At 42.2% G+C, this 16,586-nt stretch overlaps 1 protein-coding gene across 1 annotated transcript in view; it reads left to right on the forward strand.

Annotated features, from left to right (window-relative positions):
* Window positions 1–1,112: 1,112 nt before the first annotated feature.
* The window catches only part of LOC118782824 (adhesion G protein-coupled receptor E3-like), a 20,462-nt gene continuing 4,988 nt past the window's right edge, over window positions 1,113–16,586 (forward strand). Inside the window, exons 1-14 of the mRNA XM_036536407.1 lie at window positions 1,113–1,227; window positions 4,223–4,369; window positions 5,894–5,928; window positions 6,936–7,016; window positions 8,201–8,378; window positions 8,772–8,885; window positions 9,275–9,456; window positions 9,555–9,734; window positions 10,444–10,650; window positions 11,820–12,052; window positions 12,456–12,522; window positions 12,613–12,704; window positions 12,920–13,082; window positions 13,452–13,556. Of these exons, the coding sequence (XP_036392300.1) occupies window positions 1,113–1,227; window positions 4,223–4,369; window positions 5,894–5,928; window positions 6,936–7,016; window positions 8,201–8,378; window positions 8,772–8,885; window positions 9,275–9,456; window positions 9,555–9,734; window positions 10,444–10,650; window positions 11,820–12,052; window positions 12,456–12,522; window positions 12,613–12,704; window positions 12,920–13,082; window positions 13,452–13,556 (1,899 nt within the window). The remainder of the gene's footprint in view (window positions 1,228–4,222; window positions 4,370–5,893; window positions 5,929–6,935; window positions 7,017–8,200; window positions 8,379–8,771; window positions 8,886–9,274; window positions 9,457–9,554; window positions 9,735–10,443; window positions 10,651–11,819; window positions 12,053–12,455; window positions 12,523–12,612; window positions 12,705–12,919; window positions 13,083–13,451; window positions 13,557–16,586) is intronic.

Raw genomic sequence — 16,586 nt, forward strand, 5'->3', positions numbered from 1 at the left:
GTAAAGATCTAATCGGAACTAAGAAACAGAACACTTGGGTACAAGATGGCAGATTTTCCCTGTATGACAACACTGTAAGAATATACTTCACTGTTAAAATCAACAAACTAACACAAGAGGATGCTGGGATACACTGGTGTGGAGTTGATATAACTATGAAGTCTGACTATTACCATGAAGTACAGCTGAAAGTGGAGAAAGGTAAGGGTCTAAATCCTTTTCTTGCTAATCAGTTTGTGCAGTGTGTGCAGAGAGTTATAACTGATGCAGTGAGTCTATTGTAGTGTGCAGGTGTTTATGTTAGCGCTAGTTACCACAGCCCTGTGTGATGGACTGAGGCATCTGCAGCTCTGTTCAGTATGATCCTTCTTTCCTGCAGCTTTATTGGAGGCACTTTGCTTTCTTACTTTGTAAACCATTCTGCATAATGGCATAAATTACTGAGTTTAAATTGAAATAAATATTTCTATAGCTCACAGTCCCTAGATTAACCAGCTACTGAGATGAGTACACTGAATACTGTACCCTCTGTGAGTTATACATAATGCCAGTAACGTTAGAGTAGCAAGTAGCAGGGCACCTTCAGTAGTGGTGTCACTCCCTGAGACTCTGGTTAGCTGGTGTTGTTGCCTATGGAGACGGGGGCAAATTGCCTTTAGCTCCACATGGAACTATGTTGGTCATTAGAGCTGGTTGTATGATGAGGTCGGGGGCTTGGAATTCGCTCACAGAGTTGCTGACCTCTTTCATGTTCACGACACATGCAGAGTTCTGCTGAATTCAGGAGATGTAAAGGGCTCGTTTGGTTAAAACTGCATGATAGAAACAAGTGTCCACACTTTGACCCAGTGACACAGATTATCAATGTCTGGTCTGTTCAAGTATAAAGCAGGTTAAAATGAAAGCAATATCTCACATCATTTGGAGAGATTACATGAATATATATCTAGCTCATGCAACAATTTTAAAATAAAATGATTTGCTACAGCAGTTGTCAGGGCACAGACACGGACTCACAAGCAGACCAGGTGTACTCAGGTTCCAAGATGTTTTATTTGAATGGGAAATCGCAGGGCAGGTTTGTAGTGGCAGAACAGGCAGGGTCAAAAACCATGAAGGCAGTCCGAGGCAGAATGAACGAGGAGCGGGGATCGGAAATAGGAGCAGGCTGTGTCAAACCGGGCAAGCAGGCGGATCAGGCAACCAAGGGCAGCGGGCAGGGACAAAGTCAGATGTCAGGCAGAAATGGGCACAGGATCAACACAATGAGTAATCAGGTGAGTAACAGACAAAACTGAGACAAACTGGCAACAAGCAGGGAATATAAAGGGCTGGGCTGACGAGGAGATGGGATACAGGTGGGCGGGCAGGCAGGTGGAGGCGATCAGGAAATCAGGTCTGCAGGGACAGGGCGGAGAGCGGGGCAGGGCTGGAACACATGGGAACTGTGAACAAAAGCACATGGACGACACGGACAGACAGAGAGAAACACCAGAACAACAGCTAGGGGGCCGAAGTACTGACAGCAGTACTGTGATCTGAAAGCTCAAAACCCCAGCAGTGATAAACAGTAAGAATCAGTGTAAAACCCACTTCTGCAGAGATCATGGACAATAAATACAGCATTTGAGGATTTCTGTGTTAGTGGACGTTCACAGGTGTGTGCTTTTAATGACAGGTATACAGTTTACAGGTACACACATTGCATTCATTTCATGGATGAGCGAAGGTTCAAACCACTCAGAAAAATAGCACTTTATTGGAGAGTAAAACTTTTGAAAATGAGGTTTATGGAACTGATACATGGATGTTCAGTTACCTCTCTTTGAGAATGACCTCTCTCTGTGGATTCTGACCAACACAGTGTTTCACCACAAAGTATGTTTTGAAACTATGTCGTGTTCATAATCATTCATATGCTTGTATGATTGACAGTCCCACATTCTGTGGACTCCATCAACGGATATGAGGGAAGAGACATCAACATCAGGTGTCATTATGCATTCAACCATGAAGCCAGCAATAAATACTTCTGCAAAGATAACATTGGTTTGAATTGTAAGAATCTAATCAGAACTGGGAAAAAGAACACTTGGGTGTCAGATGGGAGATTCTCTCTAAATGACAACACTGGAGAGAGATTCTTCACAGTTCACATCACCAAACTGACACAAGAGGATGCTGGGAAGTACAGGTGTGGAATTGATACACCGGCTTACTCTTGCACCTACGGAGAGTTTGTGCTAAAAACAGAGAAAGGTAAGAGTCTAGATACTGTTTTTCTACCTCATTTACTCCCTATTACACTAAATGGAAATGGAAACTGTTCACAGTGCAGATTTTACTTTATATGATGCAGCTACTGTCCCGAAGGAACTCACAGATAATCTTCAACCATTATTCTCCCCCTGTGCTTGCCTGTCCAATGCACTGAATCAATGTAATTGATACAAAAACAATGAATGAAAACATTTAACAACAGCGTTGGTAATCCTTCACTAAAAACCTAATACATGTGTCTGAGTTTTAGATGTCATTTTACCATTTACAGAGAACACGTTGATGGTAGTGTACCACTGGAGGTTTTAATTTGGTTGCTGTGAAGTGGCATAGATCAGCATGTAATTTTTAATAAAGACCACTCCGAGGTACAACTTTGTGTTTTTAAAAGTCGCTGTGTGAAGAAATGAGTGTTTCCGCATGTAATTGCTACTCGGCTGTAGATGCAGAGCAATTGCTTTTAGGGGCTGCAGTACAATTTCAGTGAGTGCGCTGTTACTGAGGGACCTGCTCAGCATGGATCTCTAACTCTGCTCTCTTTTCCCAAACTGTCTCTCTTCCTTTCCCTCTCCCCTACAGCTCCACCCACAGCCCCCCCAGCAGTGACTCAAGCATCTCCACCCCCCACATCACCCCCACATCGGATTAGTGACGCTGTCCCTGACCCCCAGCACCCCCAAACACCAATACCTGCTACAGAGGGGAGCACTGGGGGGTCACACAAACACACCCCTGCAAGAGGTAGACTTAATGATGACAAGAGTTGGGTGATAGAAAGTTATGAGAATAAATGGCAGTCACAATTATTAATTAAAATGAGCAATATTAACTGTACATCTGATAAACCTGATACAAGAAATTAGAAGTATTAGCATGAGCATGAGAAAGTTCTGTGCTCTGAGTCACAAAGAGACATCACTCTCTCATTCAAAAACGCATATTTTACGTACTGTTCACCCGGATGAATGATAATATTATTAAAAATGATTCATTCATGATGACATTGAACATCATTAAAATCCAGTGAAAATAAGAGCTTAATATCAATATAGAGGCTCTTTGAGCTGAGGAATCGGAGTAAGTTCTGCATTCTGACACACAGAAACATCACATTTATTTTTGCAGATAACGCAAAGGTTTTCTGGTTTGGTCTCTTCCTCATAACTTGGTCTGTTTCTGTAGCAACTGTATATAGTTCTCATGTAAAAACTAAACCACAACGGGAAAAAGTGTGAAAATCTGGTTTTCAAGAGCATGGAGGTGTGGGTCATGTGACTTTCTCTAAAGGGAGTAATTGGCTGCTGGGCACACTGCAGCTGGTGGAGGGAAATCACACCTTCAGAAAGAGGGGCGGGGCTTAATGTACAGTTTAAAAATGTCATATGAAGTGATAATGATTTCTGTTCAGTAAACTCCCTTCCTGTAAGTGACACATAAAGTGAGAGCCTCGTAGTTTGCAATTGAGCTGTAGAGCTTAATAGTTTACGTGGTGTAGAGTGAAATCATTACATTAAATTACATTACATTGCATTCATACAGCAGACGCTCTCATCCAGAGCGACTTCCAGCACAAGAGAACAGAAGTGCATCCATCCAGATTAAATGAGCAAAAGTGTTGGACCAGGCTAACAACTCTCTCAGACAAATTAACATGTGCTGCCCTGGAACTAGACAGCCTACAAAACTAAAACCTGTTTAAACTCTGCCAAAATCTTAAAGGACAGAGTGCAACACTGCTTCTTAAACCTGTCTGTCCCTGACCAGACACCCTTTCACAGCCAGCAGTGTGAATCTAGTCCTTTAAACACATACATTTACAATTAGTCACTTGGCAGACACGCACATCCAGAGCTACTTACAAATGTGCATTCATAGCTGAACAGCTACTGAAACATTAGTGTCGTCTTTGAAATGTAGTGCTTCTCTTTGCTGCCTTGTGCAGATGTGGATGGATGCAGGGAGAACCCTACAATCTGCGGCTCAAACGCAAACTGCAGCAACACCGCTGGCAGCTTCACCTGCGAGTGTAAGGAGGGATTCATTCCCAGCCCGGGGCTGGAATGGAAGCTGGGAGTCACCACCTGTACAGGTGAGTGGGGAGGGAAAGTGGGAGTCACCACCTGTACAGGTGAGTGGGGAGGGAAAGTGGGAGTCACCCCCTGTACAGGTGAGTGAGGATTGGAAGCTGGGAGTCACCCTCTGTACAGGTGAGTGAGGATTGGAAGCTGGGAGTCACCACCTGTACAGGTGAGTGAGGATTGGAAGCTGGGAGTCACCACCTGTACAGGTGAGTGGGGAGGGGAAGTGGGAGTCACCACCTGTACAGGTGAGTGGGGAGGGAAAGTGGGAGTCACCCTCTGTATAGGTGAGTGGGGAGGGGAAGCTGGGAGTCACCCCCTGTACAGGTGAGTGAGGATTGGAAGCTGGGAGTCACCACCTGTACAGGTGAGTGGGGAGGGGAAGTGGGAGTCACCACCTGTACAGGTGAGTGGGGAGGGAAAGTGGGAGTCACCCCCTGTATAGGTGAGTGGGGAGGGAAAGTGGGAGTCACCCCCTGTATAGGTGAGTGGGGATTGGAAGCTGGGAGTCACCACCTGTACAGGTGAGTGGGGGAGAGGGCTGGGAACACCATGGAGATCATAGGATTTTCTGAAGGCCACAACAATTTTTCCTGCAAAGCTCAATCAGATATTTTGTTTCCCAAGCTACACAAATGCCTGCTTTACATGGAGGAAAAGGCTTTTGCTATCTTCATCTGGCTAAAGAGTACCTCAGTGAAGGTCCAAGAAGGCCTCCAATCATGATGCAGTTGATGGGAGGGCAAGAAAGGTCCAGGTTCTGCAAATGCACTAGATACTGGATAAATATACGGTTTAGGAATTTCTATTGAAGAAGAATGAATAGAATGTGAAATAAAATGTGAAACACCCTCCCTTACCATGGATTGCTCACTCATTGGAAATTGGTCACACACCAAAAACAACATCATTAAATAATAAAAAAAAACTGCTGGTATGAAACTGCTCACGCCATCCATACTAACCTAATAGTGGGCTCATTTACATAGTAACTTGCCATGATATCTTAGATAGCAATTGTTACTACTTTAAACTTACTGGTGGCCATTAAGCTTACTGATTGAGAAATCTAAATTTGAAGTGAAACAACAAAGCAGTCATGAAAATGTGTGATCAATATTGCATTGATTTCTCATTTAGCTGTTACCAAACTTCAAATAACATCAAGTATGTTGAAAAATTAAGTTCTCACAATTGTTGCCTTCTCTTTCATTCAGAATTGCACATCAACAGTTAAATGTATCATTTGTGACCTAGATTTCTTTATTTGTGTTATATTTTCATGACAACTTGATCACCACAAGGAACTTATTTATGATCAATTATCCATTCCCTTTGCCAGTCCTTCAGGGTGATATACATTTCTTACTTTTGACGTGGTACTTTTGAGGATGTCTCCCTCTTGTGGGTCTTGATGGAAGTGCAGTCCTGAGCTCCAGTTGCAGATTTAAACAGATTCCTCCTCATGATCTGCATTCACTGTCCCTAGACAGACAGGCCTGTGTTTGAAATGATTACTATTGCTTGTGTTGCAGGTGTGACAGAGGGCTTAAATACAGCAGAATGTGAGGTGAGAGCTTTCATTCTGTGAGCAGGGGTCGAGCCAGCAGGGGGTAACTGTTTATCCTTCACTCGCTACCTATTATCTCTGTAACTCATTATTACGTATGTTGTTTTATAAAGATTTTTCCAGAGGATTTTACCTTGACCCAGATAACCTCCCATACCTGGATTTATTTTTAAGCTACATTGTTACGGCCAGACTCCTACCAAAGGTGACTACAGGCAGTCACAGGGCAGTTGGCAGGACAAATACTCCGCACATAATAATATAACAATCCCGGCTACTCACTCTTCCGAGTTTGGTCCAGCCGGGCAGAAGACGCAGCGGCGAGTGCTTCGTAGTTGAACGGGTTGAACAGTATTTATACAGAATGGAGAACAGATGGTTGGAGAGATAACAGTGCACTGGAGTTTTAGAAAGAGTGGTTTTAGAGAGAGGGAAGAAAGTAATGTGGAGTAAAGAAAAGTATGGAGATCTGGAGATCGGTGCGCAAAAGAATGAAATAAAACGGTGGGGACCGGCCAGTCTGCAATAGACCGTCGGACCGGCTCCACCATCCTACCCAAAACAACAAAACAAAACTAGAAAATAAACTCGACAAAAATGCACCACCGTCTTACGAACTTTACACATAAAGCGGCTCTTAAACACAAAGTGAGACAACACTAAATTCGCACAATATAGTACGCTGGTACTCACTCAAATTCCGTCCGACTGTGCTTGCCGCCATAGACATTTAAATTACCCAAGGTGCACAAGTTCGTGCACCCGTGACCCTGACGTCATGTGACCCCTAAACCTTACTTCCGTGCACCCTTTTCCTGACGTCATGTGGCATACCCGTAACAACATGACAATCCTTTGACGGAAAGGCCCATCCATGTCCACACACTACATTTACAACATTTTTTCTTTTTTGCTGTGTTTTACAAGTTTTGACTGTTACTTCTGCAAGTAATGAGATTGAGAAGTCATTCCCTAAATGATCAGCGCTGCTTGGTCGTCTCTTCCAGGGTAAATCAGTGGAGCAGTGTAAACTGGACTCTGTGGTTAATCTGCTAGACAACAGCAGCTCACTGGTGCTTCCACCCACAGTGAGTTCAGTATCTGCTGCCGTTTTCACTGCGCTGTGTGTATTTAGTGTGCTGTGTAGCGCTGCACAGAGAGTGGCAGCCATGTTGCGGTGGAAACATCCTTCCTCTGTCCCTTCTCTGTCCGTCCCCACTCTCCCCCTTTCTTTCCATGATCATAAAGAGTAATGTGTAAAGCAGCTGTGTCCTGTTCACTGTGTTTAATTCTCTTTAGCTGACACCCTGCTGCTGTATGTCAGGCCTGAGAAAAACTTCAATGCAGTATTGCCATATTGTCTTCCTCACATATTACATATTACAACAATATTGCCCCCTAGTGGTGGAGTGAGATTTGAGAATCTTGATGGAACAGGGTTCCTTCTTAGTGAGAAATACAGAAGGCAACAACATATTTGTAAGATTTTTTACATATATATAGATTCAAAGAAAATAATCTTTTTGTTAATGAAATCTCAAGAGCAAAGAAACCAGGCTTGGTGTAAGAGTTCAGACAGAAGGAGTATGGCAGCTCAAGACTGAGCAAATATGTGGACAAATAATTGAATAAAATAATTCAGTATCATTAATCATTTTGATTAATGGCTTCTCGCAATTACAGAAAACAGAACCTAGAAAGCTGAGACAACCCCCAGGTCCAAAGGATTTCTACATTGGGAGAATAAATCACAAAGCAAACACACAACTGATCAAAGTTACAATGATCATTTCTTATGCGTTTTATTTTAACGTTAAAATAAACCATATCAGTGAAAGCAGAAAGTTAGTTTCAGCGACTCTATGAACCTTAATGCAGAACTGTGGTAACAGGCAATGTGAAACTCTCTGCATTAAAATAATTTTATTACCCTCATTTTAACCATTTTATTCAGTATGCCAGTTTTCATTCAATTTATGAACTAGGGGATAACAATGGAATGGTGAATTATGCTTCCCAGTGAAGAGCAAGTCGAACAATCATGTTTAAATTTATTAATCAAGAAAGCTAACACCCACAATGAGTTGTAATGAATCATGCAAATACATGTTGTATGTAATAATTAAAGTATATCACCACGGCCCACAAATATTGCAGTGTATGATAATACTGGATATCAGCGCAAGCCTAGTGTATTTGATTGTTTGATCCATGCAACTGTGTTACCAGCATTATTAGCATGTTATAACAGTGTTATTGTACTGTCATACAGACAGTGGAAACACTGCTGAATGCGACCCTGCATGCTGTGGATGTGCTGTCTGTGAGGGAGGGTGAGGACAGAGACAAGCTGAGAGATACCATGCTGGAGGTCACAGAGAAGCTGGCGTCAGCGCTGGTGAAGCCCACACAACACCAGAGCTTTGCCAGCGTCAATACCACACAAATAGGTTTGCACCCTCCGATAACCGTTTAGCACAGTCTTTTGTGAAAGAAATATGCTGCAAGTGTGTCTTTTCTGATTAAAAGCCCTTAAGCTGGTTTAAGAATAAATGCTTTAACAGTTTAGTCAAATGCTAAGGGCTTACTCTCGGCCAGCATATAGAGTAGTTTGGCTGGACAAATTTATTTAAAGTCCCTTTAAAGGATATGTCATAAATCTATGTGTTGTGTCCTAAAACTTTTAGGAGCAGAGTTTTTGCAAACACCTGTGCTGATTTCTGAACACCACATTATTGCAAAGTGGGGACTGCCTGTAATATAGTACTGTAAATTGTTCAGTATAAGCAAATAATTTACAATGAAGGCATTTACTGTCAGGTTTTTTCCATCTTTTCTGTCAGAGGTGCAAACGTTTGCCATCGGGCCAGAAACCAACCTGACAGACACACCTCAGCTGAAATCGAGAAACAACCTTTTGGAAATTGATCTGCTTGGAATTGCTAAGAACAACAATGGTGAGTTAAGAATCCACACCTCAGCCAATCACACAGTGTTCTGTTCATTACTTGATCTTTTTGGATCTTTTTATTCCATTTTTATCTGATTTTTTTAACATCACAATCTGCAGCGCATGTAATTGATATTCTGAAGTTTAGGGCAAATTTTAAAGCACCATTTCCTGTTTCATCCTCGTGTATGTAACATTTTAGCTTGACAAAAATCATTTTATTGGCTGGTTTTCACACATAACTACAAACCTCTAAACAAGACACAGCATTATAATTTCAGCTGATGATGCATGTAGGTTATGTTCCATAGAGGTTCTGAAGGGAAGTCTACATTAAATGAAGGTTCTGTGTTCTAAGTTTCTGATTTGTGTTGGTTCTGTTGGTCTGTTCTGCAGGATCTGGAGCTGTGGTCTTCATAGCCTACGCCAACATGGAGGATGTGCTGAAGGCTGACTTCTTCCACACGGAAACAGAGACCAACAAGAACATGATGTCCAATGTCGTCTCTGCCTCCCTCCCCAATACCAAAAACCCAACATTGCTCAAACCAGTCAACTTTACCCTGAGACACCTAAAGGTGAGTCCTTGCTCCATCCATACCACTCACTAATACCTTTAACAAAGTTTGCATTGTAATGACATTGATTTGGTGTCGCTATGAATTTATATGTTGAGCCTCCCTCCCTTTCTCGGCAGGTGGACCCTGGGGGTAATCTCACCTGTGTGTACTGGAATCAGAGCAGGTGGATTGTGGATGGCTGTGAGGCCACAAAGATCAATTCCAATCACACTGTGTGCACCTGCAACCACCTGTCCACCTTCGCCCTCATCATGCAGACGGACAGATCACCTGAGGTGAGGAGTGAAGGGAGACGAGTAAACCAATCAGAGAAAAGACAAACAGATGTATTAGGTGGGCCCCAACCAAGACGACTAATACACAGCACAAACTCATATGCTTCTCTAGCTCAATGTAAAACTGGTTGTCCATTGACTCCTAATTAGTTGCCATTAATCACTCAGTAAAATTAAATTTGATATAGGCTTATAATAAAGAAATTTCCAGAATGCTATAAAGCAATTATATTTTATATGAACAATCAGCAATTCTGAGATATCCTAACTGAACATCTTATAGTACATATTATAAGCAGCAAAGGATCCATGGTAGCAAAGAGCTTTAGCATTCTGAGAATCCACATCTGTCCATTGTGTCCAAAGCGCTGGACAAAAATTTGCCTTATTACTGTATGTGCTGTTTGAAGGAGTTGGTTGTGATTTGAATGGTGGTTTGATCTGAAACCACTAAACTGTTTTACTGCACTGGGCTGGATCGAGAGTTGAATATTCAGAGTATTACTTGCAAAAAGATGGTAGATCTGGAATAAAAACATATTTCATCATTAAGAACCCTAAAATGAAGCCCTACTCCTTGATGAACCATTTAACAGGAGAAGAAAGTCAGTGTTCAGACCATGGTTCAACTGGTGTTACTGAAATGCAGGAGCTGCCATATTTTTTTATTATTATTTCTGTGGATTTCTGTTTTGATTGACTTTTCCAGGATGACATCATCTTGAAGTGGATCAGCATGATTGCAGTGTCAGTGGGGCTGCTGTTTCTGGCCCTGGCCATCCTGACCTTCATCCTCTTTCGCTGGAACCCTAAAGTCAGCAACACAGCACGCCTGAACATCTCCATCTGCCTCTTCCTGGCCCACCTGCTCTTCCTGCTGGTGCAGAGTTTCCTCTCTCACATCCAGAAGCACAAGGTTCTGCACCCACAGCTCCCAACTTTTACCTCATATCAGAGTCCTCATCACTGTGTATAATTTCAGTGCCGGCTACCTCCTCAGTTCTTTACTCTTATCATGACATCATGACAAGAACTAAGCATACAGTTTCTTTGATTGACAGACAGTTTCTTTGGCTCCACTGGTCTGTCTGTGGCCTGACTGGACAGACGCATCCGGGCAGACAGGTTATGTAATCACCTCCATCATAAATTGGAGTTCATGTGAAGTGGGCAGGGTTTGCATTATATAACGCAGAGGAGGTGGTCCTCTGCTTGCATTCCCACCCACCTGGTTATGGTTCATTCATACAGTAACTATGGAGTTTTACTTTTACCTCATATCAGAGACCTCATCACTGTGTATAATCTCAGTGCCGGCTATCTGCTCAGATTCGTTTGTGGGATTGTAAAATGTATTATTCTGGTGATGTCTTATAAAGTTAACAATGGCTTTCTATCAATCAAGATATTTATACACTGATCTGAATACTTTAAACCGTCACGAAAGAGAAAAGGCTACAAACAGGCTGACATTAAATAGATATTGTTGACGTTAGTTGATGTTAGGGATTCAATATCCAGGAAACTACAGGAACTACAGGTTAATTTACCATGTATGTCCTGTAAACCATTGGGATTTCGGAATAATGAAACAAGACACAGCATTATAACTTCAGCTGATGATGTGTGTAGGTTATGTTCCTTAGAGAATAATGAATAATGATGGTGATGACACTATTGATGTAATGATGATGATGGTAATAACGGTGATGGCATCAGTGATGATGATGGCAATAACGGTAATGACATCAGTGATGATGATGGTAATAACGGTGATGGCATCAGTGATGATGATGGTAATAACGGTGATGGCATCAGTGATGATGATGGTAATAACGGTAATGGCATCAGTGATGATGATGGTAATAACGGTGATGGCATCAGTGATGATGATGGTAATAACGATGATGGCATCAGTGATGATGGTGGTAATAACGATGATGGCATCAGTGATGATGGTGGTAATAACGATGATGGCATCAGTGATGATGGTGGTAATAACGGTGATGGCATCAGTGATGATGGTGGTAATAACGATGATGGCATCAGTGATGATGATGGTAATGATGATGTGTCCCTCCTCAGCTGGTGTGTGCAGTGATCTCGGGCGTGCTGCACTTCCTCTTCCTGTCCAGCTTTGTGTGGATGTTCCTGGAGGCTCTGCAGCTCTTCCTGTTGGTGCGCAACCTGAGAGAGGTCAGGATTATACAGAGGGAGGGAATCCACTGGGGCTTCCTGCTGCTGATTGGCTACGGCGCCCCCTGCCTGGTGGTGGGTGTGTCTGCAGGAGTGGTTCCCGAAGGATACGGCAGTGACCAGTAAGCACAGAGAGGGGAAGGGCTCAGGGGATGGGGCGGAGCATGTACAGGAGGACCTACTATTGTTCTGTAACATGAGAAGACTGTACCCAGCAGATGTTCTTGTTAGAGTAGAATTATCGATATTTGCAGAGAGGTGAGATTAACTGGTTCACAAGTGTTACAAGTATTAAAGTTCACAAGTATTAAAGTTCACAAGTATTAAAGTTCACAAGTATTAAAGTACTCTTGGGTCATGGAAAGCTAGCACCATTATGGACAGCTATGAGATGTATGTAGACATTGTTCTGGATCAGCCTGGAACTGTTCTTCCCTGGTGTCATGGTGCTGGACTTGACTCCATACTGGACTGGATTCGATTGATTTGTGGGATTTCTGTAACTTTGAGGCTGGTTGATCGTAGGTGCTGGCTGAAGACTGATGAAGGCTTCATCTGGTCTTTTCTGGGGCCAGTGTGTTTTCTCCTTGCAGTAAGTACTTGACTTACTTGTTTGATATCTGTTTCCAGTTACAGTCTGACTTTCTTTTGATGAAAATATACCATTGTCTGACCTGTACAGGTGAATGTCATCCTCTTTACTACCATCACTGGATACCTGTGGTTTGCCCTGGCTGGCCGGGACAAGGAAATCTCTCAACTGAAAGACACCAGGTAGGAGAGAACAGGTAGAGGAATGAGAGGACAGGTGTTTGTAAGAGAATTTAGCTAGGCAACAACAGATAGATCAAAAACAGTTGCAAGGAAAAGTAAAGGAACAAAAAGACAAATACAGGTGTTAGAGAATGGACACAGGTATAAGACACCTCTGGTGCTAACCCATCTCTCTCTCTCTCTGTCTCTCTCTATCTCTTTGTGTCTCTGTGAAGGATGATGGTGGTAAAAATACTATTCCAGTTCATCATTCTTGGTTGCTCCTGGATGTTCGGCTTCTTTGTGAATAACAGCAAGGTGCTGGAGTATCTCTTCCTGCTTATAACCTCCCAGCAGGGCACATTCATCTTCCTGGTGCACTGCGTCTTCAGAAAAGAGGTGAACACCCACCTGTTCTACCCACCTGTGCCCCTGTTCCTCACTCACTGTCCTGGTACAAGTCTGCCTTACCTGCTTACCTAACTCATCTTCTTTTCCTTCTTCTCACCTCTATGCCTGATGTTACTACCCTGTGTCTCTTCCTCTGTGTCATTCATTAATTTACCACTCTTACTTCTAACCAATAACCCATCTCACTTACCAATCTGTATCCTCCCCATTTGGTCTCACCTGTGTCTCTAATCTGTTCATCCTATCTCCTCTGTCTCACCTGCATCTCACCCCCATCTCATTTATCTTCCCAGACTCACCTGTCACAGCTGTACCTGTGCTCTATTGTACCTTTACTTCCTCCTATGTGTGTTGCAGGTTCAGGAATGGTACAGGAAGTGGTGGAAGATCCTGTGCAGCTCCAGAGATGCCTCTGACTCCTCTAACTCCTCCAAGACATTCACAACTTTCTCGAGCATCACAGTGAGTGAAAGCTGACAGGAGCCTGCAGGACTCCTCAGTGTACCTAAATTCAGGTTTAAAAACACCACAAACTGAAACATCCTGAAATGATTCTCAGTATAGACGGTATGGCCACCTGCACATGCTTTGGTTACATATGGAGTTACATATGATTCATATTCATATTCGTATTCATAATCATGTTGAGAGTGGTTGACTCCGTTTAAAATTCCAAAAATTCACTCACTTCCACTGCAAGGGGGTGAAATGTAAGGGGGGTGAGGTCTCTGCAGCCAAGATGGCTGCACCCACTTAATTTTCATTACTACTTAATTGTGATGCGAGAAACATTGGTTTGGCCATTTGGTATTATTAGTTATCATTTTTCATTGGCTATCAGCAGTCCCTCAATGCATGTGAAACCTTGCAAGCATCAGCAGGAAATATTGATATCCACTCAAGATTATGAGGCACTCGGAGGAGCAAAACTCATTACTGTTTTCATCACCTGACATGCCGCACAAGCTTAGACTGATCTGATAAAAAACATGAACATTTTTGTATTGGACACTTGGCACCACATCAGGGATATACTGAAAGCCTTTATTATGTTGGTAATACCATGTTAAAGCCATAGATCTTTTCCATGGAGTGGTATCAGGGGACTATACCATAGATGCTAACAGCACTCTGAGTTCATTTGTCCTGCTAATGATCATCATTTTTTTTGTCTTGCAGAAGTAATTCTTTGCAGAGTCCATTCTTTAAGGAGCCGGATTTGAGAAGCCACCTGACTCTGTGCTGTTTCTCATGAGCCTGTCCCAATATGAACTTTGAAATAAAAATGCCTTTTTCCTTAAACAATTTACACTCAAAATACTTCTACTTAATGTGTATTTAGAATGCACTTTGAAAGTTCATCTGCTCCTCATTTTTTGTTGAATAAGCTAATGAGGTGAATGGGTGTTTAGTTTCTATTTCAGCATAAAGATTCAAAGCTTAAACAGCTCTTTAATGATTCAGTGTTTTTTTTTTTTATTTTTATTGCAGTGAAAATAAATAATTGATTCTGTGTATCTGTATGTATTGAGGGGGTTTAATATTACATGTGGTAGGGCAGCAGTGTAGCATAGCAATAAGGTGCAATGATCATAACCCAAAGGTTGCTGGTTCGATTCCCTGCTAATGAACCCTTGATCAAGGCACTTATCCCACAGCTGATTCAGTTAATATCTCGTATAAATGGGAAAACTGTGACCTATGTAAGTCAGTCAGGATCACAGCATCTGTGAAATGATAACAATTTGACTTAATGTAATATACTGTCATTGTCTAATCAGTGATTATTAATGACAGACTGATCCTGACCAAGTACAGGCTCAGTGACCACACCCCAGCAATTGAAAAAGGTGGATGCAGACAGTCATGCATAAAAAAAGAAGGCTGTGTGGTCACTGTGAAACAGGGGAGGTAGAAAAAGAGATGTACTTTCTCCTACACTGTAACAACTTCCAAACAATTACAGACAAATGTGATGAAGAAAAATTACATATCAACACACAGCAGCGTGGTATGTATCAAAGTGCCACAGCCTGTATGTGTGTCTGTATTTTTTATTTGTTTTTGTTGTCATTTCATTTGCATATTTCTGCTAAAATTGCTTTGGCATTACTGTGCATCAGTGTGGTTATGCAAATAAAGCTGGTTTGAACTGAATTCCTTGGAGTGGAATTAGCCTGAGCTCTCTGTGCAGTCTGGGTCAGCTGATGGCAAAGCCCAGCCGTGAGCGTGTCTTGAATTGAGCACCTTCCCTGGGGGAGGGCAGTGTAGCTTAGTGCTGAGGAGCAGGGCTTGTAACTGAAAGGTCGCTGGGTTGATTCCCCTAGGACATTACCTATGTAAGTTGCTCTGGATAAGAGTGTCTGCTAAATGGTCATGTAAAGTAAAACAGAGGTGCATCATGGTGAATTTTTCATTACACTGTATGCACCAGTGAGACTCATGATAATTCTGCAGGCTCTGAAGCTCTGCAAGTCCTGCAACATGTGACATGAACTGCAAAAACTGTAAAAGGACACAAAACACAGATTTATGACACATCCTTTAAAGGAACTCAGACCGATTTTTTCCAGTCAAACCACTGTATATGCTGGCCTACCCTTAAGAACCCCAAGAGCAAACACTAAAGTGTTACAGCTTTTATTTTTAAATAATCACAACAGACACACTCGCAGCATATTTTTGTCACAAAGGACTGTGCTAAACGGTTATCGGAGGGTGCAAACCTATTTGTGTGGTATTGACGCTGGCAAAGCTCTGGTGTTGTGTGGGCTTCACCAGCGCTGACGCCAGCTTCTCTGTGACCTCCAGCTTGGTATCTCTCAGCTTGTCTCTGTCCTCACCGTCCCTCACAGACAGCACATCCACAGCATGCAGGGTCACATTCAGCAGTGTTTCCACTGTCTGTATGACAGTACAATAACACTGTTATAACATGCTAATAATGCTGGTAATACATGGTAATGGCAGAGGCTTAATGGCTGAAAGATCAGTTACACAGTAATAACATTATAATTGAGCCATAATAACAAAACATCTAAATAGCTCAGCACAAAGACAGTAGCAGTAATACTGTTGCAGTGTTGAAACAATCACATACACTAGGCTTGGGCTGATATCCAGTATTATCACACACTGCAATATTTGTGGGCTCTGGTGATATATTTCAAGTATTATATATATCATTTATTTGTATGATTCATTGCAACTCACTGTGGAAAGGTAGCTTTCTCGGTTTGATTATTAGACTTGCTCTTCACGGGGAAGCATAATTCACCATTACATTGTTATCGCGTAGTTCACAAATTGAATGCAAACTGACTTACCGAATAAAAATGGTCACTTAATGAGAGCCTGAATGAGGGTAATAAACTTATTTTAATGCAGAAAGTTTCACCAGAGTTTCACCAGAGTCACCAAGTTCTGCATTAAGGTTCTTAGAGTCGCTGAAACTAAGTTAGATTCAGTGTTTATTTCCTAGTGTAACCTGAC

The sequence above is a fragment of the Megalops cyprinoides genome, chromosome 1 (genome assembly GCF_013368585.1).
Source record: "Megalops cyprinoides isolate fMegCyp1 chromosome 1, fMegCyp1.pri, whole genome shotgun sequence".
NCBI lineage: Eukaryota > Metazoa > Chordata > Actinopteri > Elopiformes > Megalopidae > Megalops > Megalops cyprinoides.